The sequence below is a fragment of the Symphalangus syndactylus genome, chromosome 21 (assembly GCF_028878055.3).
Source record: "Symphalangus syndactylus isolate Jambi chromosome 21, NHGRI_mSymSyn1-v2.1_pri, whole genome shotgun sequence".
Classification (NCBI taxonomy): domain Eukaryota; kingdom Metazoa; phylum Chordata; class Mammalia; order Primates; family Hylobatidae; genus Symphalangus; species Symphalangus syndactylus.
In genome coordinates, this window is record NC_072443.2 from 75,010,585 (window position 1) to 75,036,030 (window position 25,446).

General features: G+C 40.0%; 1 protein-coding gene across 3 annotated transcripts in view; it reads left to right on the forward strand.

The window, feature by feature from the left end:
• The window catches only part of TAFA4 (TAFA chemokine like family member 4), a 209,265-nt gene extending 192,967 nt beyond the window's left edge, over positions 1–16,298 (forward strand). For 2 of the 3 annotated variants that reach the window (XM_063630774.1, XM_063630777.1), the window contains exons 5-6: positions 7,732–7,856; positions 13,723–16,290. In XM_063630774.1, coding sequence (XP_063486844.1) covers positions 7,732–7,856; positions 13,723–13,734 — 137 coding nt within the window. In that variant the 3' untranslated portion in view covers positions 13,735–16,290. Of the gene's footprint in view, positions 1–7,731; positions 7,857–13,722 lie in introns of all 3 variants that reach the window. The other variant, XM_063630775.1, reaches the window with a different exon arrangement.
• Positions 16,299–25,446: the final 9,148 nt, after the last annotated feature.

The window sequence follows — 25,446 nt, forward strand, 5'->3', positions numbered from 1 at the left end:
CACGATAAAGAATTAACCAGGTTCAAATGTCAATGACATTGAGGTTGACAAACCCTGACTTAGAGGTTCCCAATATATGTGGATATGCTTGTGTGGGGCTGCATTTAGTAGAGAGGACAAACGTAGATCACAAAAGATCAGTGTATGTGTACTCATGCACTGACTCAGTACTCTGTGTACGTTGTGGAACTAACAATGTTGTGTTATTTGCAGAATGTGTGAACAAGTAAGATTCTTTGAAAAAATGGCTAGTGCTCTAACTACTGCTCTTATGCCTGTTAGCTGGGTCAAGTTGGTATGGCTTCTCTTCTTAACAAGAAATATAAAAGTTAATGGCTTATTTTTAAAGAACACAGAGTCTTGAAATAATAATATGATTGAAATAACTGAAGACACAAAGTGTTAAAATCTTGGAGCATATGCTATAAAGCATATATTCTAGGAAGATGTTTTCTTAATTTTTCTGTTCATAGTTGCAGTAGAAACATACATTTTTCTTTAGAATATCTTTCACCACGTGTATTAGGGTTCTCTAGAGGGACAGGACTAACAGGATAGATGTATATATAAAGGGGAGTTTATTAGGAGTATTAACTCACACAGTAACAAAGTGAATTCCCACAGTTGGCTGTCTGCAAGCTGAGGAGCTGGGAAGGCAGTCCTAGACCCAAAACCTCAAAAGTAGGGAGGCCAACAGTGCAAGCCTAAGAGCCCAGAGCCCCTGGGAAACCACTGGTGTAACTCTAAGAGTCCAAAAGCTGAAGAACTTGGAGTCTAATGTTTGAGGGCAGGAAGCATCCAGCACGGGAGAAAGATCTGTTCTTCTGCCTGCTTTTATCCTAGCTGTGCTGGCAGCTGATTAGATAGTGCCCACCCAGATTAAGGATGGGTCTGCATTTCTTTGTCTACTAATGCAAATGTTAATGTCCTTTGTCAACACCCTCACAGGCATACCCGGGAACAATACTTTGCATCCTTTAATCCAATCAAGTTGACACTTAATATTAACCATCACACCATGTAAATACAGCTAAACTAAATCAACAAGTGTCCAACTCATGAAAAGTGAGCGTGTTCTTGGTTATTATAATTTGAAGTCTGGCTTATCTAAGTAACTGTATGAATACATAATTGTGTTCTGTTTAACCGAGTGATGTTTACTTGGGAAAAGAATATAAAATAAAACTCATTTTATACATCAGAGAGTAAGGAAAATGTACCAGAAGCAAAACAGCTAATTATCACATGAAATTTTCACCTCGACAACAGCATTATAGAATATATATCAGTTGCTACCACAAAACCAGGAAGGGCTTCACTGTCTTTTTATTTTTTTCTTTCTTTCTACATAAAACTGGAAATTCATTACAGGTTGGCAGCTTGAAGATAGGGGTATTATGTGTTTTCATAAGTCAGGAAGCATGGGGCTTTTAAACAAATTTTACTTTAAAAATAGAAGTGACAAGACACTTTCTCATTTAAAGTGTATTATGATATTTTGTAACAGGAAAAAAATATCTATGCCTCCTACAAACCTATTTTCCTGTGGAGACAAGGCTCAGTAAAGTGGGCAGATCTTCTCACCAGTAACTTTAATAAAATCCTACTTCTGAGTCCTTTGTCCCTGCTAGTGAGGCTGAAGGTGCACTCGAAGGTTAAATTTCCTGGCTGCTTAATCACCATATTCTCTGTCAGGTTGGGTTCTCACCTTTGCTGTCAGTTTCTTAGTCAATGCTTAACTCATAACGGAATTTGCAATGTGTCTTGATTTACTGTGGTATTTCCTTCTACATCTGTCATTTCTGAGAGAGCACTTGCCATAAAGCCTTTCACAAAGAAACTCCATCATGGGTAACACATTGACGAATAGGGGCACCTCACAATGTGTTCTTCTGTGAGATGGGAAAATATATATTTGCAAATAGGACTCCTTTACATTTCAGGGCAGCTTGCTATTTTAAGGAATTTGAAGCAAATCTGTTTTTAGAAGAAAGCATCACTCCATATTTTCCAATTAAACGAAAAACCTGGTAGATAATCTCATAAGAGTTTTGTCTTGGTCTTTCAGGCTTCCTTTTTAAATGTTTTAATTTAAATCCCTAAACACTAGGTAAATGCTGATTTTTTTTCCTGTAGTTAAGAAGTGGCATAGTGTTCTGTGATACACATCCGGATCTGTCATTTTTATTTCCCCCTCCAGCTCCTTTTGTAGGTTTTGGCATCAGAAGTACCTTGTGCCCCCATGGGTTCAGTAAGTAAGTGCTGGCTGGCATTTATCTGCCGAAAGGTTGATATTATCTGATTCATTCTTTTTCTCTGCAGGGAATTTATTCCACAGTTTCTCACTTCACTCCCACCTCAGTTGCTCTTCTGTTTTAGAGTTTGTTCTTCCCAAACTCTTCTGGCACCCAGTTTTCTCTACCTTATTGCACTACTTGGCTCAGGTTCCTTCCCTGGCTGTCTACTGCTGAGAGACCCAAGTCTAATCTTGAATTTTCCTCGAGAGCCCCTAATGGTTCCTTCCCAGACACCCTCCTAATCTGGGTGTCCAGGGCTTCACTGACGATCTCTCACTTCAGCCACATGCGTCTGCTGGCTGCCAGGTGCACCCGTCACTGTTGCTCCTGTCTTCAGTCGTGGACCTCTGGCCACCTGTCAAGACTGCTTTTGAATCTTTCATGAAGCTCTGATACCTTTGCAAAGTACATGGGTTCTCACTCCTGAGTGGAAGAAAGTTAGTCTAAGGAAGAGTTTTGAAGACAAAGTATTTTAAATTCAGCTCTAATTCTATGTAAATACAACTAAGCTCTGTCAACATTTAAGAAACTTTTCTAGTCCTGCAGATGGTATTTTAAATTGAGGTCTGGGGACCATCTCTTATTTATTTTTATATCCACTTGGAACCAATCTGTGGTATTCAGACAAGAATGAATGGTCAACACTATGAGTATAGTAAAACTCTATGTAGTACTTCCTAATCTAAAATATTATTGTAAATTGTGATAAAGTAGAGACTACTGGATAGAGAAGAAGAAATTCTAGATTCTAGTACCACCCTCCACCCCTTTACTAACTCTGAGGGAAGCTCTGGTTTTTATTTGTGATACCATCTGGCTCCCCTTTCTGGCTTCTGAAGGTTGTTGGGACAATCAAAAGAGGAACAGTAAGTAAAAGTGCTTTGAAAGTGACACAGCTCCATGAAGTTGCAAGGGGAAATTGTTATGATATGAGGCTGCAAAGAATCTTTTTTTTTTTTTTTTTGAGACAGAGTCTTGCTCTGTCACCCAGGCTGGAGTGCAGTGGCGCGATCTCGGCTCACTGCAACCTCTGCTGCCCGGGCTCAAGTGATTCTTCTGCCTCAGCCTCCTGAGTAGCTGAAACTACAGGTGTGCACCACCATGCCCGGTGAATTTTTGCATTTTTAGTAGAGGCGGGGTTTCACTATGTTGGCCAGGCTGGTCTCGAACTCTTGACCTCAAGTGATCTGCCCGCCTAGGCCTTCCAAAGTGCTGGGATTACAGGTGTGAGGCATCATGCCTGGCCAAGAATATAATTTTATTAGGCTTTACCTGCTATGTACATCCATCTCAGTTTAGTGGCAGTCTCTGGCACAATAAATAACCAATTTGGCTAGGTTCCTTTCTTGGTATTGGCAATGCCTGATTTAAATAACAAGTGGTTACCCTAGATCACAAATCCACCTGACTTAGGTCCTATTTATTTGTTTTGATGGATATCACTAGATAGTAGCTCAGTATATTCGGCCAGAATCAGGGACAATGTCTGGCCCCTTCAGTGAATAATGAAATTGTCCTGTGCTCTCATCAGGCCACATAGTGTTTGTCTGACTGGGGAACTGTTTGAATGCACTGGCTGCCTCCTTCCGTACAAGGATTCCATATAAGGGCACTGGCTGCCTCCTTCCATAAAAGGATTTGTTTCTAGTAGATGCATAAGGGAGGGAGGTATGAATATAAGCGTTAGCACCTGGGCTCTAGCATTAGACTGCCTCTCTTCAAAAGCTTGTTTGACGGTTTTCAGACTCTGTGACCTTGCCCTAGTCACTTGAGGCCTCTGGACCTCAGCTTTTTCATTTCAATGAAGTACAGGAAAACGTTTTTAAAAATATTTTTTATTTCAAAAGTTTTTGGGGAAAAAAAGTGGTTTTCTATTACATGAGTAAGTTCTTTAGTGGTAATTTGAGATATTGGTGCACCCCTCACCTGAGCAGGATACACTGTACCTCATGCGTAGTCTTTTATCCCTCACCTCCCTGCCCTGAGAAATAATTTTTAACCTCCGGTTTGTAGTGAGGTTTACATTAGAAAATGCAGGAAGGAAATTAGAAGGGTGCCTGGCCCTCAATAAAAAGTACCTGTTAGGATTTGTAAAGCTTTGTTTGAACTAGAGTTTCTGACTTCACAGGCAGCATAGTTTGAGTCAAACCTATCAGGAAAGCCTTCAGGGCTTCCTATATATAAGACCATGTTGTCTGCAGAGAAAACTTAACTTCTTCCTTTCTAATTTAAGTACCTTTTATATTTTTTTCTTGCCTGCTTGCTCTGGCTAAGACTTTTGGTACTCTATGGAATAGAAATGGTGAGCGTAGATATCCATGTCTTGTCGTATATGACCTTTATTATGTTGAAGGTACATTCCTTCGGTATAAAATTATCTTTGTTGAGAGTTTTTATCAAGTATACTACTTCTGTATCAAATTATCTTTGTTGAGAGTTTTTATCATAAAGGGATATTGAATTTTGTCAAATGATTTTTCTGCAGGAGATGACCATATGATTTTTATCCTTCATTCTGTTAATGTGGTATATCACATTTATTGATTTACTTATGTTTAAGCATTCTTGCAGCCCAAGGATACATCCCACCTGATCATAGTGGAGGTGGAGGATGCTCTTAATGTGCCGTTCAATTCATTTTGCTAGTGTTTTGTTGAGGAATTTTGATCTATGTTTATCAAGGATATTGGCCTGTACTTTTCTTTTTTGTAGTGTCCTAATCTGGCTTTGGCATGAAGGTAATGCTGGCGTTGTTAAATGAGTCTGGAAGTGTTCTCTCTTCTTCGATTCTTTGGAAGAGAAAGTGGAGAGTTAGTTACTTCTTTTTTTTGAGACGGAGTCTTGCTCTGTCGCCCAGGCTGGAGTACACTGGCGTGATCTAGGCTCACTGCAAGCTCCAACTCCCGGGTTCACGCCATTCTCCTGCCTCAGCCTCCTAAGTAGCAGGGACTACAGGCGCCTGCCACCATGCCTGGCTTTTTTTAATTTTTAGTAGAGATGGGGTTTCACCTTGTTATCCAGGATGGTCTCGATCTCCTGACCTCATGATCTGCCTGCCTTGGCCTCCCAAAGTGCTGGGATTACAGGCATGAGTCACTGCACCCAGCCTAGTTCTTCTTTAAATGCCAGGTACTAATAAATTCAGTAAAGCTGCAGAATGCAAAATCAACATCCAAAACTCAGTTGCATTTCGCTAACAATGAACTGTCCAAGAAATTAAGGAAACAATCCTATTTTTATAATACCATCAAAAAATAAAATACTTAAGAATCAATTTAATGAAGGAGGTAAATCTGTACACTAAAAACTGTAAGACATTAATGAAAGAAATGGAACAATATCCTGTGTTCATGGATTGGAAAAACATTGTTAAAATGTCCATACTCTCCAAAGCAATCTACAGCTACAATCCCTAACAAAATTCCAGTGGCATTTTCCATAAAGATAGAAAAAAAGTCCTAAAATTCATATAGAACCACAGAAAACCCCAAATAGCTAAAGCAATTTTGAAAAAGAACAGAGTTGGAGGCACACAGTCCGATTCAAATTATATTACAAAGCTATAGTTATCAAAACAGTATGGCACTGGCATAAAAATAGACATGTAGACCCATGGAACAGAATAGACAACTCAGAAATAAATCCATGCATTTATAGTTGACTAGTCTTTGACAGGGTGACAAGACTACACAATGGGGAAAGGATAGTCTCTTCAATAAAGGGTGCTGGGAAAATTAGATATTCCCATGCAAAAGAATGAAGTTAGGCCTGTGACTTAAACCATATGGAAAAGTTAACTTGAAAAGGATGTAAATGTAATCTGTGAAATGAAACTCCTAGAAGAAAACATAGGGAAAAAGGTCCTTGATATTGATCTTAGACATTTTGGTTATGACACCAAAAGTACAGGCAACAAAAGCAAAAATAAACAATTGGGACTACATCATATGAAAAAGCAGCCTAGAGAATGGTAGAAAATATTTGCAAGCCATATATCTGATAATGAGTTAAGATCCAAAATATAAAAGAAACCTACCTGCTCAATTGCCAAAAATTAGTACCCTAATTAAAAAGTAGGAAAAGGAACTGAATTGATATTTTTCCAATGAAGACATACAAATGACCAACAAGCATATGAAAAGGTGAAGGAATGCCAGGCCCTCCCACTTTCCCATGGCTTCTTGTAATTGACTTTAAGTGGTTGCTGGCCACTCACTAGAATGGCATGGAGAGATGAATACCATGTATGATGGAAATTTTTAGTGCTTTTAGTTTTTGCTATTGACAGAGACCATCAAACATAAGAACCAGTTGCAATACCATTGTAACCTGCAATCAAAGATGATGACCATATTAACAGCTGACATTTTCTGAGACTATTGTGACTGACTGGCTCAAAGTCAGCAAAGACTTTCACACATGGATTAACTTTATCCTCTTAACATCCTGGGGTGAGGATCTACTTTTCACATGAAGAAATTGACACTAAGAGAAGTCCGAGAATTAGTCTAATCTAGACAATGGCACAGTCAGATTCATACCCAGGCAAGCCCACCACAAAGCCTGAGATCTCGCCAGCTATGTTTTACAATTGGGCAGTCCACTGCAAAAGTGATCTGTTTTATATTTGTATAAATTTAAGGGTACATAGTGGTGAAGTCTGGGCTTTTAGTGTAGCCGTCACCCAAATAGTGTACCTTGTACCCCTTAAGTATCTTCTTGTCCTTCCCACCCTTCCAAGTCTCCAATTTCTGTTGTTCCATGACTCTATGTCTCTGTGTTCACATTATTCAGCTCTCATTTATAAGTGAGAAAATGACTGACTTTTGACTTTGACTTTGTTTCTGGGTTATTTCACTTAAGATAATGACCTCCAGTTCCATCCACGCTGCTGTAAAAGACAGGATATCATTCTCTTCTGTGGCTCAGGTAGTATTTGATAGCGTATCTATACCACATTTTCTTTATCCAGTCCTGCATTGATGGACACATGTTGATTCCATGACTTTCCTATTTATTACTAGTGCGGTGATAAACATATGAGTGCAGGTGTCTTTTTGATGTAACAGTCTCTTTTCCTTTGAGTAGATAGCCAGGGATGGGATTGCTGGATTGAATGGTTGATTTTTAGTTCTTTGAGAAATCTCCATACTGTTTTCCATAGAGGTTGTACTAATTTACCTTCACACCAACAGTGTATAAGCATTCCCTTTTCTCTGCGTTGTCACCAACATCTGTTGCTTTTAAAATGTTTAATAAAAAAATGAAACATTTTGTAGAGTATATGCCTGATTGGATTCCTTAAATTTACTAACAGTAAACTTAATAGCAGTCTTTGAACTCAGTGTACTACTCTGTATTGAGTTTTATTTTGTCCATCTTTGGAGGAAGAAACAAACAGTGTCATAAATATTATTTGGCCTTTGTTTTCCAGCTTCCATTGTGATTCAGAAATGGTGGTGTCACATGAATCCGTGTTTGGAGGGAGAGGATTGTAAAGTGCTGCCAGATTACTCAGGTTGGTCCTGTAGCAGTGGCAATAAAGTCAAAACTACGAAGGCAAGTATAGACTAAATGCAACAACTTATCAACTGTGGGGCTTTCTCCCCTTGATTTTATTCTGCCATCAAGAACACATTATTATATGTTGATAAACCTTCTTGGGCAGTGCTACCTTAAGGCTTTGGCCTTTTTGAAAAGTGCATTTCCCAGCATCATTCTGTGTGTCAGATTTTATAGAGCAGTGATTTGGTGGGAGAATTCATTATTTTAGGCAGGGCCACTAAATTCATTTCAGCTAAAGTAAAAGTTTCAGAGTTGACAGGCCAATGTATCAAAACACCATGGCAAGAATCCACATCCAGATGATTTACTCAAGTAGAAATACCTATCGCTTTAAAGGAGATTTAATGGTTGGAGATTCTTATTCAAGAGTTAGAAGCCAACACTTTTCTCCCCAAATGGTCCTCTTTTCAATTCTCACTGTCGCTGAAGAACATCACTGTCTACCCAGTTCTCCAGCCAGAAACCTACCTTCTTCCTATGTTCAGTTGGTTACCTTGTCCTTAGGATTTTTACTACCCAACTTTTCCATGATTCTTCAGCACTGTGCTTACTCCTCTTGTCCACTCTGCCATCTCATATGGAGATGCATCTAGACTGCTACATTGCTGCCCTCCAGTCTGGTCCCTACACAGTGGCTACAATAATTTTGTAAAATGCACATCCTCTAAGCTAGTCCACCTCAAAATATTCCACTGGCACCCTCTGCTGATTGGTCCAGTAGCCTCTGCCTGGTCCTTAATGAGTAACATGGCCAAACCACCTCTGCTTCCTTCTTGCTACTCTAAACATCCTGGCCTTTTGTCAGTCCCTCTTACCCTGGTCCTTTTGCACGGGCTGTTCCCTCTTCGTAGAATATGTTTCCCTCCTTTCTTTTCTGGTTCATCATCATTTTTTCCGGGACTTCTTTCCTGACTGAAGTCATGCTCCCTGGATCTCTGAGCATTTATTATGGTTACATTTTACATAGATTGCTATCCATATTTTGCTTAATACCTAGAGCTTTCTGTCTGGTGGGAGAACTTTGATGTTGGGCCGTGGCTTTGTTTTTGCTTTCCCTGCTAGTCCCAGAGGCAGCTGAATGCCTTGGTAACTATTTCTTGAATGAAAAATGACATGACCAAGGTCATTCTAAGATCATTAGAGTTGGACATACTGGAATGGAGTGACTCTTTGGTTCTCATTGCTATTGAGCTTTGATCCCTTAGGAAGTACATACAGGGAATGGTTTCCTGCCTTTCTTATGTCGTCCCCTTTATGAATGCTTTGAATGAGAACTCTTGAGTGTTTAGTAATTCATCTTCAGCCATGGAGGTCAAAAACAGGCCAGTTCTCCTTCTAAGTGTGAACATGAACTTTTACATTAAGATTTTGTAAAATATATTAAAATATAAAGATATTAAGTCTAAAACAAAATATTAGAAAATATGATTCTACAATACTTTTTAAATGGGAACTTTAGCTGATATTATACCCCAGATTATCAGTGGAATAGTTGTCAGTTGATTGTCTAGGTAGAACCAGACTGTTTTCAATGTTAATTGCGATTGTCAACTAACTTATCCTTGTTAGTGATACTGAGATGACTGGGATAACGACCTGATATCTGCTTTTATATCCAGAGCAGCAGAAGTCCATGGAGTCATTTACTGGTGGTGCAAGGAGGTCAACACTCTAAGCCATTCCCCGTAAACTTCCATGCTATATAGACCCAGTGCGCTTGTTAAGCAAACCCTGCCTTAAGATAATTTCCCTATCCTTCCCTTGGCCCATTTCAGCTATTTTTTCCTAATTCCTTCCTAAGTGAAAATCTTGGAGTAACCCGTGAATTAGGTTATTACATCCATCAGTGATAAAAATTTTCTTTCATCATATTTCTTGTAGGCTAAGGAATAACATTTTGGAAGATTATATTTGTATTGATTTTTATATACAAATATAAAACAAGATCATGAGCAAAAGCCAACTGTTGTTCTCTTGGTAGAACGGCTCTCTATTTATGTGTAGTTAGAGAAGGCATTTGCAGGAAGCAAACCTTTAGGGGCATTTTGGCTCTGTGCTGGGAATGTAAGTTTGCTCTAGCTAAATCCTCAATGGTAGTGACATTTCATTTAGCACTTTGAAAAGTTGTAGAAAGATGATAATACAGTTCCCCAAGCCATCATGATACTTGGGCTGCCTTTTTAGTGATATGTCACTTGAGAATAATCTTGAAGTCATAAAACTTTGTTTCCTTTATTAATCTAAGTCAATGTGACTTGAACTGCATAAAACATTTTATGTCTTTTATGGATCTTATGCACATAGAGTAAATTCATTTGTGGATCTGTGACTAGCTTCCAGTAGTATCTTTTTCTTAAAATTGTTACTGACCATACACCACAGGTAAGACAGAGGTCCTAGAAAAGCAGAGCAATTGTCTCCCTAGAGAATGTATTAACTAAACTGTATAACAAAATAGTTTCCATTTTCTTTAAACAGTTCATGCACAGCAACATCAAAACACAGAAAGGCTAAAGTAAGATGGTCTCCAGTAAGCCAGCTATGTCAGAATTTTATTTTCCATTTAAATGCAAATATGAAAATAGTTGGCAGTTAACTTGAATATTAATAGCTTCAGATGAAGATACGAAAAGAGAGAGGATAATTCCCTAACTAGTCATCTTTTCTAGGTATAAAATATTGCCATTGAGTTTACTCTGCCGACATAGTTTTCAGTGTCTCTAGAAGGGATGCAGCTACTGCTTCTTGTGGGAAAATATGACTTTCTCTGTGGACCTGCCTGAATTTTTTTTTTCTTATTTGAAATCTGGTTTTTGCTGCATTCTCTGAGCTAAAGAGTTTTTTACTATCTGGGGTTGCCATTTTAAGCCTTCTAACAAAGGTATGATGTCTTCTTAGCATGGAAGCCAAGCATTTGCCATATCTTGTTTGTGAGCAGAAGCAAATCACTTTGAATCTTGAGACTTTTTAATGTTCTTATTTTTGAATCCTCTACTAAGGGTGAAAAGCTATGTCTTTAGAGTAGCAGTTCTCAACCAGAGGCATTTTTGTCCCTGAGTAGACATTTAGCAATGTCTTGGCTATTTCTGGTCATCACACATTGTGAGGATGCTACTGGCATCTTGTGGGTAGAGGCCAGGGATGCTTCTAAACATCCTGCAAAGCACAGACAGCCTCTACAACAATTATTTGACCCCAAATGTCAATAGTATGAAGGTTGAAAAGCTGCTTTGGAGAATAGTGTATTTTTTTCAGTAGCTCTTGGCAAACTTCCTACTTGATTCTTTTACTTCATTTTGTTTTTCAGAGTTTCTATTGTCTAAATATTTCCGATATTTCATATTGGAAAATTTCTACAGAATGGAAGCAACAGTTTTGTCTTCAGTATCTTCCTCAAATGGCTCTCTAATCTGCCTGTCTCTTGGGCCATCACCATGGGTCATTGTCAATATAATAATAATTTAATGCTATCATGGGAACGTGTGAAAAACACGGTTTTGAACTCTACCTCTAGGATATTCTGGTATAGTAAGTCTGGGATAGGGCTTAGAAAACCATGCTTTTAAAAAAGTTATTCTTAGGGTGATTGTGATCAACAGGCAGTATGAGGGAACCATTATAGTCTAACTGAGCTCTCTACCTGTTCTCACCTTTAATTGGCTTATACCTTGCTTTCTCTGAATCAAAGGTAAACTCCCTGCCTAGGTTCCCTCCCTGTTGAGAGATCATCAATGGATCCCCATTGGAAACTGGTGCAAAATACAGATTATAAGCATCTTAAATGGGCCTTCACTGCCAATCATTGTACAGGCCATGTATTTCCCCATACCATTGCTGCCTCCTTTTTCCACTTCCGCTTCTAAAAGTCCACTTGTCTTTTAATATCCAACTCAGACGACTCCTTTACCCTCAAGTTTTGTCTTCCCTGATCTCTATAGTCGGACTTGAAATGCCTCAGGGTACCCTGATGAATGGGAGTAGAGCTAATATCCATCAAAATTCAGAAGTAGCAATGAATCTTCCACGTGTAATCAGTACAATAATAATTTTAAAGGAAAATAAGTCTGAGAGCATTTTATCATCCAACTTCAGTGAAGTTGTCCAAAATGAACTGGGCATGGGGAATAAGTTGCCTCAAAGAAGATGCTTTTGACAATTACATCCTGGATGTAGACTGATCCAGAAAGAGCTAACATCACAATAGCCACCATTCCCTGAGTACAAACCATGTGTCAACCACTGGGCTGTGTCATTCAAGTCACATATTTTATTTACTCTTTGCTACAACTGACGGGGGCAGGTACTATTATCTCTGTTTTGCAGATGAAGAAACTAAGGCAGAGAGAGACAATCTACCCCATCACAGAACATGGCCAACTCCATCATTCAGTGGCTCAAGCCAAAGATCTTGGAATTGTCCTTGATTCCTCTTTTTCTTACATGTTTGTTCTATTTGTCACAACTCTTTGACAGTTCAGTCTTGCCATGCATTCCTCATCTCTTCCTTGAACCTCAGAAAAAGGCCAAAGTCTTTGCATTTACCTCTTTCTCTCTTCCTTCAACCTTCCTTGACATCCTGTATAGAAGAGCAGCCCTCTACCCTCCCTGCCCCAGCCTTTCTTTCCTCTATTATACTCCCTTACTTTTCTCCATTGCCCATATTATTAATTTTACCTGTTTGTCCAACCTCTTCCTCTGGAATAGGGATCGGCAAACTGTGGCTTACAGGCCAAATCCAGCCCTTGGCCTGCTTTTGTATGGCTCATGAGCTAAGACTGGGTTTTACATTTTTAAGTAGTTGGAAAAAATCAAAAGCAGAATATTTCAGAATGCATGCAGATTATATGAAATTCACATTTCACCATCTATACATAAACTCTGGAACAAAGCAATGCCCATTCATTTATTTATTGTCTATGGCTACTTTTTTGAATGAAATAAAGGCAGAGTTAAGTAGTTGCTATTGTGACTGTATGGCCTGCAAAGCTGAAAATATTTACCATATTTAGTCCTTTCCAGTAAAAGTTTTCCAGCCCCTTCACTAGAAGGTAAGCTCCATGGGGGCAGGGTTTTTGTTTAGTTTGCTGTAGTTACCCAGCACAAACAAAAGGGGAGTAACATTGTTGAATACATAAAGGCCATATGTCAGTTAATAGCAAGGCTGAGGTTTGCATATACGGCTGATTGGGTCTAAAGCCCGGGTATGGTGACTATACTATCAAACAATTTGCTTTGAAAAAATATTTTTGTGGTGTAGGCATGTTAAAGTCTTATGCTTTTTTTTCCACCTGAGCTGGTATATTGACTAACACGTAAAATTTCTTACATGACCAATCAACTATAGAAACTGCTGTTCTATTTTCTTAGATCATAAGCAATGAGCCTGGATGTCTGAAAAATACAACCACTGCCTTTTTAATGGATAATATAGCAGTTTTACAAAATAACCTATTTTCAAAAGTGAAAGTTAACTGCATAAAAAATAACATTACAAAGGCAATATTTTTATCTTGACATGCGCTGATTTTAGTCAACCATTTATTTGAAAAAATTTTACTGCCATTAACAAAGCATGCTCAGCATGCATGAATTGATGGGCGATGAGTGTACCTAATCAGATGGGATTTTTATAACCTCACAAATACAAAGCCAGACTGCGTAATACCCTCTTATGGAAGTCTTTGCGCATGTATTCTTTATATTTCTTGCTTTTAGGCTGCAAAGCAGAATTTGAACAGTTGATTTGGTGAGGTCAGTTAAAGTCTTCACAGTCAGTACCTTACTGGTCTCGGGGGCAGGAATGGTTATTTTGGTGCGCATGGAGTGTTGAATATTCCCTTATTTATTTTGATTTGTTTAGGTAACGCGGTAGCGAAGAGAGAGGTGTGCTTCAATCCTGGAGGGGCAGCAGGATGCGGAGCGCTTTTGCTGGGATTCCCATCCTGGCCCCTTTGCAGAAAATTGTCTAGGATTTCAGCAACTTCATATTTGTATATGTGAGCTGTGAGAGGTGGCATTCACTTAACTGGCCGAGCCCTCTCTGCTTCGTGATTTTATTTCATTGAATTATAACCAGAAGCCGCCACACATTTGACATCCTATCTATCTGGATTCCCAAGGAACATACCTCCAAAATCCGAGAAGAGCAAATCAGAGTCTTCAGAATGGTTCACCACTAAGGGCATGTTCATTCTTCACTTTCTTTCTGCTTTTACAAAAGAACTTGGATGTATGTTCCAAGGGGTCCTCATTCTGTTCCTTCTGTTCCTCTTTTGAATTTTTCCTTTTGAACTTGTATTAAAGTGGTTTTAAAGGGGGTCTAAAAAGATTATTAACTGGTAAAGAACGTTTATTTTATAACCCTTGAAGAAGGACATAGTTGGATTATTGTGTGTGCATTGTATTTTTACTATTAATTTTTTTGCTTTCCATTGTCCAGTTAGCAGAGATAAAATGAGAGCGTTTTAACTTCAATGTACCATTTTACTGAGTGCTAAGGAAGTATATCAATTCCAATATTTTATAACCAAAGCTCTGTCAGAACGCATTTATAAAACTTGTTGGAATTTTTACGGCTTTTGTGTAGTCATGTAGGTAAATCATTTAAAATATAAAACTCAAATTAGATTAAGGGTTATTTCTTAGATCAAATTTATGCCAATTATATGAAAATATTTTAAGACAGGAGTCTTTCAGTGCTGAATTTTTAGACTGTAAATGAGTTCTTCTTAACTTAGCTGTTTCCCTACTTCTGTGTTAGCCATCTTATTTCTTTAAAATCTGAGTCCTGATTGGCTTAATAATGATTTTGCAGCAGACATGTCTGCACATATTCTCAGAGGCTGTCATGCAGAAATGTACGAAGCAGATGAAGAATGACTGACCCAGATTTTAAATGTATAATGTTATTAAAGTACGTACTACTGTAAAAATATGGGATGAATTTTATATATTAAGAAATGCCAAAAACATAGTTTCTGCACCAAGTTAATTAATTATCCGTGTCCTTTCACATTTATGGGGGGAAAATAAATCAATACTTTGATTTTATTCTTGCAGAAGGAATGGAAAGATTTGTTGGCTAAATTTTTGAATTTGACTAGATGCTTACTGAATTTGTTATGATCGCATGAATAAGTAAAAAAAATTCATCCAAAAACATACATGTTTTTGTGATTATATGCCTTAAGACTTTGTGTTAACATCCTACCTAGGCTTGCACATTTTAATTAACATCCTACCTAGGCTTGCACATTTTAAACATGAAAAACTCACTCCTTTAAAAAATAAATAACACATAACTTTGGGGATGTGAACTATATGGCAAAGTTGGCACATACATTTGGGTGGCTTAGTTTCTTCTCCCAAACCTATGGAGCATTAAGCTTAGGCACACTCATGATATTTTATGCATACTTTGCTCCCTTTAGTATTGAGAGGTATGCTTCTTTATATATAAATATATAATGGAAATTTTATGATACATGAGAAATTTTATGATACATGAAACAGTGACTTAATTTTTTAGCCTATGTGTCTGATCTCATACCCCAAATAAGATCAAGTAACTATGACAGTACTTCACCTTAAGGTACATCTCTGGTGAGTAAACCACTTCCAGGGAATCAGTGGTCCATTTGGGAAATAATTGGGGTATTTTTACAGAATTTAAAACAAACATACCAGGATAGTTTAGTTTTGAGGCTGCTAGTCACAGCGTGTTAGGACTCTGACTGCCACAGGTAGTCTCAACATCTAAGAAACATTTGCTGCTTGTATCTGTGTGGACACAGCCGAAGTCTCTGTAAAGGAACAGTACCTAGATTTTTCTCTCTCTCTCTCCCTCATATCTGGATGTGCTGCTCTAAACCATATACCCCTTTGCCTTCATTTCCACATTGGAAAGCTGGAACTCTGTTAATAAATTACATTTAAGGAGCCTCTACAAGACCATTCAGAGTTATTGGCAAAATTCTCTATCCCTCTACAAACCTATTTTTCTACTCAGTTTGGGAGATATTTATGAGTATTATTTCCATCTCACAGAGGAGAATTTAAGACCTACAAGATATCACACCGACCCAAACTCACACAGGGAAATTATACAATGAAGGTCATGATAAGATACAGAAAATCCTAGATTTATTTTTCTTTGAGAGTACTTTTAAAATACTATTTTGTATTCTAGGTGTCCGGGTGATGGGCTAGCCTTAAATCTGTAGCCAGATTCTGTTTGCATCCAGCACCTGCGCTCTTTGCCACTATCCCCGTGTCAACAAACTGATGAAGAATATCATGTTGCTACACATTTTTTAAAAATGGGTAAAATAATCATAACTGAATTTCTGCTTGAGTGTAAAAGAATATTTGTATTTTAAAAAATTCATTTAAAGGAAACCTGGCCAGGAACAATATTAAAAATATTGAACTGCTGTGTAGTTGGTCTTGGACTATAAGCTGCCTGTAAGTTACATATACCACTGTGCTCATTGATAGATCACCAGCCCCTCCTCATGCCAGAGGCTACCTGAGAGTGTAACAACTGAGCAGTCTAGCTTGAAAATGCATTTTTAAACTTTTTTCCCCTCCTTTTTTCTCAGTCTCAAGATGTAACCCCAAAACAAACTGTAGAAACTTTTCCTTAGTCTTAAAATACAGCCTCAAGACATACTTTCAAACTCCATTCCCTTCCCTCTCCCACTATGTACTCCTTCTTTCCCCCATGCTCATTTATCTAACTGTATGCTTTTATCTAATTATGTGCTTAATTAGAAGTTCCAGGGGCTAATACTGAGACAGACCAAGCATGGAGACCCAGCTGCAAAATTCTAGACATTACCTCAAGGTGGTTAGTCCACACCCCAGCCATTTTAAGATGACAGCTGCCCATGCTCTTGGTAGACAACAGTTCGAGATAGCCACCAGAAGAAGACACGTGGACCTTGTATTCAGCACCATTCCCCCATGCCTTCCATTCCAAGTTCCCCCTTTAAGCCCTTCTCCCCAGCCGAAAGTTTGAAGTGGTTCTGGAAAGGGTGAGCTGGCTGTTTCCCCAAGGCTAGCTCTGGAAATAGAATCAGTTTCCTTTCACTACACTTCGTCCTTGTTACTGGTTTTATAAGTGGTAAACAGCTAAGCCTGCACTTGATTACAAGAGCAGATACAATCTAGCATATGTTTTGTGGATTTCCAAGGTTGCTTAAACAAGCAGATGTGGCAATTTTGAACAGCCTATGTTATCTCACATCAACACTATTGGATGCAGAGGAGAAGCTGCCCCTTTTATGGGTCTATACACACTCCTCGTCCACCACCATCACTACTTGGCCAGCTTCTTTCATTTGAATTTTTGCAAGAACTTGGTGTGTATATAAGGTTGAGCATCGACTCCTGAAGTGGCAATGGAAACACCGTATCAAAAGTGCCTATTTCACAGGTAAACTGGAAAATGCTTCTGTGAAAAATTCTTTGTGCACTATTAGGGACACATTGACCAAGGATAAATCCAATGCTAGTCTGTTGATTAACTTCACCATTGAGTGAAGCAGTCTAGCCTCAACAAACTGGCGTAGTATCTGCATATAACCTAAGCACATCCTCCTATAAACTTTAAGTCATCCCTAGGTTACTTATACTACCGAATACAATGCACATCCTATATAAATAGTCATCATACTGTATTTAGGGAATAATGACAGGAAAAAAGGTTTATACATGTTCAGTATAGACACAACCATCTTTTTTCCCCCCAAGTATTTTTGATCCACAGTTGGTTGAATTTACAAATGCCCATGGACTGTAATCAGCTCTTAAGAAAGTTGTGTATTATTTATGAATAACCTGTAGTCCAACTACTCATTTCATGCCAAAAGAAAACCCAAAAAGCCTTGCCTGAAAACTGGGGCTTAAGGTTTAAGTGTATGCAGCTGATAGAAAATTCTGAACAGGTAAGACCAAATCTTTTCATGTTTTTTCCTTGTTTCCAAGTCAGTGAGAAATTTGAGCAAGTAAAGAAAGGACAAACTCACTCAAGAAGCATTGCTTCCTGTTGCCCTTAGCTGTCAATTTGGCAGAATGTTGAAAAACCCTTGTGCTTTCTTCATGGACAAGTAAATGCCTTGGCCTGTAATACCTATCTAGTGGACATCAGAGCACCACTGGAAAGAAAGATGCAGAACACAGGTTATCCCGATTTAATCTGAAACATGAGATGACAGACACACACACACACACACACACACACACACACACACACATTCTTTCAGGTTCGTCTTGTAAAAAACTCAAGCCCCATTCAGCAGCCATATGAGCGGAAACAATCATTTCAAGTTACAAAGTAATCTTGTAAACAGAAACTTAGAACAAAAGAGCCCAGTAAATAATTGATGAACAGTTACTGAAGCATGTTGGGCGTCTTTGTAGTATTCATTTTTGGCTATGAAGAAAGCAGGGCTCTGCAAGCTCATACTTTCGTTTCTTCTATTCGGTACTATCAATATTCATAGCCCACTTACATGTTAGGAATGTAAAATTATGCATCTTCTATGTTGTTCATTTGGGCCCTTGCTCTCTGTGGATGAGGTCTCTGACTCATTCCTTAATTATCAGCTTTGATTCTCTTAATGAGAAGTTATCAAAATAGTTCAGGACACTGAATTATTAATTGGATAACTGTAATTAATGATCAAGAAATGGAAGCAAGCAAATAAACTTTGGTCTTCTACTTCCAAGTCTGAAATACTATTCTCAGAAGTTCTGTTGGGTCTCTGAACTTCTCTGCCTTCTCTTTGAATTGCATCTTCACCATTGCTTTGTTACATGTATTAAGTTCAGTGCTCAGTGTTTTATAGGCCATTCACAGACAGCACAGAAAAATAAAATCATGACCTTGCTATTTTAGCATTGCAATAACTGAAAAGAAAACATAAAAAATAATCCATAGTTTCTGTCTCACACACAAGTCAATAGAGTGGAATGCTTAGGTCAGCTCAGTGGGGGCATAGGTTGAATTAGGAATCAGGACAATACTTTGGAATATTTAAATCTTTATGAGTGCTATATATCTGACAGAGGACCAAAACTGATTCTGAGTGTTACAGCAAAGAAACTAAGGTAAAACCACGAGGTTTCAGCTTGAGAAAGAGTTAGTGACAACTCTTGAAACTGTCAAAGTCCGAAAAACTGGTATTTGATGCTGCCATATGCTATTTCAATCACTGTCTTTCCTGATTCACTACTAGAGCACAGACAAGGAGTAGGAACCGAGGAGGAAATCTGTGAAAGATGCTGTGTCTGACGTTCCCAAGGGAAATGGATTTTGCCTGTGGAAAGTCAGTGCAGATGGCTCTGATTTGGCCATGTATGCATTTGGCTTAGGTCAGAGTGAGCGAAGTAGTGAGGGATTTGCATGGGTTTTTGGGGGGCTCTTATTTTACAAAAAAGATTGGGAAAAAGTAACCTTAAAGACCTTTCTCATGTGTTACTCCATTCCTCTTCTTTAAAAAGAGCTATGTTGGTTTTTCTCTTCCCTCTTGATATCTCAAACACAAAAAGGGGAGAGAAGAGAGTAGGGAGCTATTCGGGTTCAGAATAGGGCTTCGAAGAAAGATCTGCCCAATAGCTAATTTGTAAAAATTGATAGATTTGACTACATAAAAAAACAAAACGTTGTATATGGCACAACCACATAAACCAAACTAAACTCAAACTGGGAATAGTATTAATAGCCTATATGGCAGACAAAATACTGATATTCATATATGGAAAGCTTTTACACACCAGTAAGCAAAAGATGAACATCTCAATAGAAAAGTGAACAGGAGAGAGGCCGAGATGGCTGATTAGAAGCAGCTGCAATCTCCGGCTCTCACAAAATGGTGAGTGAATTCTGCACCTGAGGTATCTAGGGTCTCACATTGGGACTGACTAGGAGGATGGCTCAACCCATGGAGAGTGAGGAAAAGCAGGGTGGGGTGATGGTCCACCCATAAGTGGCAAAGAGCCAGGGAAACCTCCACCCCCAGCCAAAGAAGGTGGTTAGTAACTGCGTGACCCTTACTGGGAAACCATGCTTTTCCTATGGATCTTTGGAACCAGTGGATCAGGACATCCTTTCATGAGCCCACATCACCAGAGCCTTGGGTCCAAAGCACAGAGCTATGCAGAGTCTTGGTGGAGTGGCTGCCTACCTGCTCACTGGGGTATTTAGGGAAACCCAGGAGTTTTGCGTAGTCCAGCCCCAGGAATTCCAGCAAGGCAGGAGATCCTGTGCATTTGCCTAGGAAAGGGGCTGAATCCAGGGAGCCAAGCAGCCTCATTCTGTGGGCGCCACACCCATGGCACCTCATAAGACTCACTGGCTTGAAATTCCAGCTGGCCAGCAGCGGCAGGCTGGAAATGGCCTGAGATGGATGGATTTCCCAGGGGGAGGGGCAGGTGCCATATCTGCTGTTCCAGTTGGCTGCTGTAGCCTGCCAGTACTGGGGACCAGGAGGAAATCCCCACAACACAGCACAGCTACTGTGTCTGATCATGGCCAGTCTGCTTCTTTAAGTGGGACACCAATCCATCTCTCCTCACTGGCAGGGGCGTCCCGGTGGGAATTTCAACAACTGCAGCCAGGGTTCCAGGGACAGAACTCTCATCATTCCCTGGTGCCGCTGATCCCAGTGGACAGGGGCAGCCGCTATGTCTGTGGTTAGCAGACTTAATCTTTCTAGGCTCCTATCTCTGAGAAGGCCAGGTGGTCAGTGCAATGCACCTGCTCTGCCAAGGAGCAGCCAGACTGCTTCTTTAAGTGAGTCTCTGATCCCATGTCTCCTATCTGGGTGAGACATCCCAACGGGGTCTCCACACACCTCCTACAGGAATGTTCTGGCTGGCTTCAGGTCGGTGCCCCCCTGGGATGGTGCTCCTAGGGGAAGGAACAGGCTACCATCTTTGCCGTTTCGCAGCCTTCACTGGTGATACCTCCAGGTATGGGAGGGATGAAGGCAACTACGGTCTGAAGTGAACCCCCAGCAAACTGCAGCAGCCCTATAGAAGAGTGGCTTGACTGTTAAAACAAACAAGCAACAACATTAACAAAAAAGACCTCACAAAACCCCATTTGAAGTTTGGCGACCTCAAAGATCGAAGGTAGATAAGCCCACAAAGATGAGAAAGAATGCAAAAATGCTGAAAACTCAAAAAGCTAGACTACCTCTCCTCCAAATGACTGCAACACCTCTCCAGCAAGGGCAATGAACTGGGCTGAGGCTGCTGAAATGAATGAATTGACAAGTAGGCTTAACGAGGTAGGTAATAATGAACTTCACTGAGCTAAAGGAACATGTTCTAGCCCAATGCAAAGAAGCTAAGAATTATGATGATAAAACATTACAGGAGCCGATAACAATAGCCAGTTTAGAGAGAAGCATAAATGACCTGATGGAGCTGAAAAACACAATATGAGAACTTCACAATGCAACCACAACTATTAACAGCTGAATAGACCAAGTGGAGGAAAGAATCTCAGAGCCTGAAGACTGTCTTTCTGGAATAAGACAGGCAGGCAAGAATAGAGAAAAAAGAATGAAAAGGAATTAACAAAACCTCAAAGAAATATGGGATTATGTAAAAAGACTGAACCTATGACTGACTGGGCTACCTGAAAGAGATGGGGAGAATGGGGCCAAGTTGGAAAACATACTTCAGTATATCATCCAAGAGAACTTCCCCAACCTAGCAAGATAGGCCAACATTCAAATTCAGGAAATCCAGAGAACTCCAGTAAGATACTCAATGAGAAGATCAATCCCAAGACACATAATCTTCAGATTCTCCAATATCAAAATGAAGGAAAAAACGTTAAGGGCAGCCAGAGAGAAAGGTCAGGTCAACTACAAAGGGAAACCCATCAGACTAACAATGGACCTCCCAGCAGAAACCCTTCAAGTCAGATGAGATTGGGGATCAATATTCAACATTCTTAAAGAAAAGGATTTCTAACCCAGAACTTAATATCCAGCCAAACTAAACTTCATAAGCGAAGGAGAAATAAGATCCTTTTCAGACAAGCAAATCCTAAGGGAATATGTTACCAGCAGGCCTGCCTTGCAAGAGCTCCCGAAGGAAGCACTAAATATGGAAAGAAAAAACCATCACCAGCCACTATAAAAGCATACTGAAGTACACAGACCAGTGACACTATGAAGCAACCACATAAACAAGCCTGCAGAATAACCAGCTAGCATCATGATGAGAGGATCAAATTCACACATAACATTATGAACCTTAAATATAAATGGACTAAATGCCCCAATTAAAAGACCCAGAATGGCAAGCTGGATAGTGTCAAGCCCCATTGGTAACCTGTCTTCAAGAGACTCATCTCATATGCAGACACACATAGGCCCAAAATAAAGGGATGGAGGAAAATTCACCAAGCAAATGGAAAACAGAAAAAAGCAGGAGTTACAATTCTAGTTTCTAATAAAACAGACTGTAAACCAACAAAAATCAAAAAAGACAAGAAAGGGCATTATTATAATGGTACAGGGTTTAATTCAACAAGAGCAGCTAACTATGCTAAATACATATGCACCCAATACAGGAGCAACCAGATTCATAAAATAGGTCTTAGAGACCTTTAAGAGACTTAGTCTCCCACACAGTGGCAGACTTTGACACCCCATTGACAATCTTAGACAGATCGAGAAAAGAAAATTAACAGATATTCAGGACCTGAACTCAGCTCTGGATCAAGCAGACCTGATAGATATCTACAGAACTCTCCACCCCCGGACAACAGAATATACATTCTTCTCATCACCACACGGCACTTACTCTAAAACTGATCACATAATCATAAGTGAAACACTCCTCAGCAAATGCAAAAGAACTGAAATCATAACAAATAGTCTCTCAGACCACACAGCACAATCAACTTAAAACCCAAGATTAAGAAACTCACTCGAAACCACACCACTACATGGAAATTGAACAACCTGCTCCTGAATAACTCCTGGGTACATAATAAAATAAAGGCAAATATCCAGAAGTTATTTGAAGCCAATGAGAACAAAGAGACGATGTACCAGTCTTTTTGGGATGCAGCTAAAGCAGTGTTGAGTGAAATTTATAGCATTAAATGCACACATCAAAAAGCTAGAAAGATCTCAAATTGACACCCTAACATCACAACTAAAAGAATGGGAGAACCAAGAGCAAACAGACTCCAAAGCTAGCAGAAGACAAGAAATAACCAAGATCAGAGTGGAACTGAAGGAGACAGGGACATGAAAAACCCTTCAAAAAAGAAAAATCAATGAATCCAGGAGCTGGTTTTTTGAAAAAATAAAATAGACTGCTAGCTGGATTAATAGAAAAGAAGGAAAAATCAAAGTGACTCAATCAGAAATGATAAGGAGGATATCACTATTGACCCCACAGAAATACAAACAACCATCAGAGAATACTATAAACATGTCAAGCACATAAACTAAAAAATCTAGGGGGAGTGGAGCCAAGATGGCCGAATAGGAACAGCTCTGGTCTACAGCTCCCAGTGTGAGCGATGCAGAAGACGGGTGATTTCTGCATTTCCGTTTGAGGTACCGGGTTCATCTCACTAGGGAGTGCCAAACAGTAGGTGCAGGACAGTCAGTGCAGCACACTGTGCACGAGCTGAAGCAGGGCCAGGCATTGCCTCACTCGGGAAGTGCAAAGGGGTCAGGGAGCTCCCTTTCCTAGTCAAAGAAAGGGGTAACAGATGGCACCTGGAAAATCAGGTCACTCCCACCCTAATACTGCGCTTTTCCAACGGGCTTGGAAAACAGCACACCAGGAGATTGTGTCCGGTACGTGGCTTAGAGGGTCCTATGCCCACGGAGTCTCACTGATTGCTAGCACAGCAGTCTGAGATCAAACTGCAAGGCGGCAGCGAGGCTGGGGGAGGGGCGCCCGCCATTACCCAGGCTTACTTAGGTAAACAAAGCAGCCAGGAAGCTCGAACTGGGTGGAGCCCACCACAGCTCAAGGAGGCCTGCCTGCCTCTGTAGGCTCCACCACTGGAGGCAGGGCACAGACAAACAAAAAGACAGCAGGAATCTCTGCAGTCTTAAATGTCCCTGTCTGACAGCTTTGAAGAGAGTAGTGGTTCTCCCAGCATGCAGGTGGAGATCTGAGAATGGGCAGACTGCCTCCTAAAGTGGGTCCCTGACCCCTGAGCAGCCTAACTGGGAGGCACCCCCCAGTAGGGACAGACTGACACCTCACTCGGCCAGGTACTCCTCTGAGACAAAACTTCCAGAGGAATAATCAGACAGCTGAAATTACGGTCCACAAAAATCCGCTGTTCTGCAGCCACCGCTGCTGACACCCAGCAAAACAGGGTCTGGAGTGGACCTCTAGCAAACTCCAGCAGATGTGCAGGTGACAGTCCTGTCTGGTAGAAGGAAAACTAACAAACAGAAAGGACACCCACACCAAAAACCCATCTGTACATCACCATCATCAAAGACCAAAAGTAGATAAAACCACAAAGATGGGGAAAAAACGGAGCAGAAAAACTGGAAATTCTAAAAAGCAGAGCACTTCCTCTCCTTCAAAGGAATGCAGTTCCTCACCAGCAACGGAACAAAGCTGGATGGAGAATGACTTTGACGAGTTGAGAGAAGAAGGCTTCAGACGATCAAGCTACTCCGAGCTACGGGAGGAAATTCAAACCAATAGCAAAGAAGTTAAAAACCTTGAAAAAAAAAAAAGATGAATGTGTAACTAAGATAATCAATGCAGAGAAGGGCTTAAAGGAGCTGATGGAGCTGAAAACCAAGCTTAGAGAACTACGTGAAAATTGCAGAAGCCTCAGTAGCCAATGCGATCAACTGGAAGAAAGGGTATCAGCGATGGAAGATGAATGAAATGAAGCAAGAAGAGAAGTTTAGAGAAAAAAGAAAAAGAAACAAAGCTTCCAAGAAATATGGGACTATGTGAAAAGACCAAACCTACATCTGATTGGTGTACCTGAAGGTGATTGGGAGAATGGAACCAAGTTGGAAAACACTCTGCAAGATATTATCCAGGAGAACTTCCCCAATCTAGCAAGGCAGGCCAACATTCAGATTCAGGAAATACAGAGAACGCCACAAAGATACTCCTTGAGAAGGGCAACTCCAAGACACATAATTGTCAGATTCACCAAAGTTGAAATGAAGGAAAAAATGTTAAGGGCGACCAGAGAGAAAGGTTGGCTTACCCACAAAGGGAAGCCCATCAGACTAATGGCTGATCTCTCGGCAGAAAGTCTACAAGCCAGAAGAGAGTGGGGGCTGATATTCAACATTCTTAAAGGAAAGAATTTTCAACCCAGAATCTCATATCCAGCCACACTAAGCTTCATAAGTGAAGGAGAAATAAAATACTTTACAGACAAGCAAATGCTGAGTGATTTTGTCACCACCAGGCCTGCCCTAAAAGAGCTCCTGAAGGAAGCACTAAACATGGAAAGGAACAACCGGTACCAGCCACTGCAAAAACATGCCAAATTGTAAAGACCATCGAGGCTAGGAAGAAACTGCATCAACTAACGAGCAAAATAACCAAC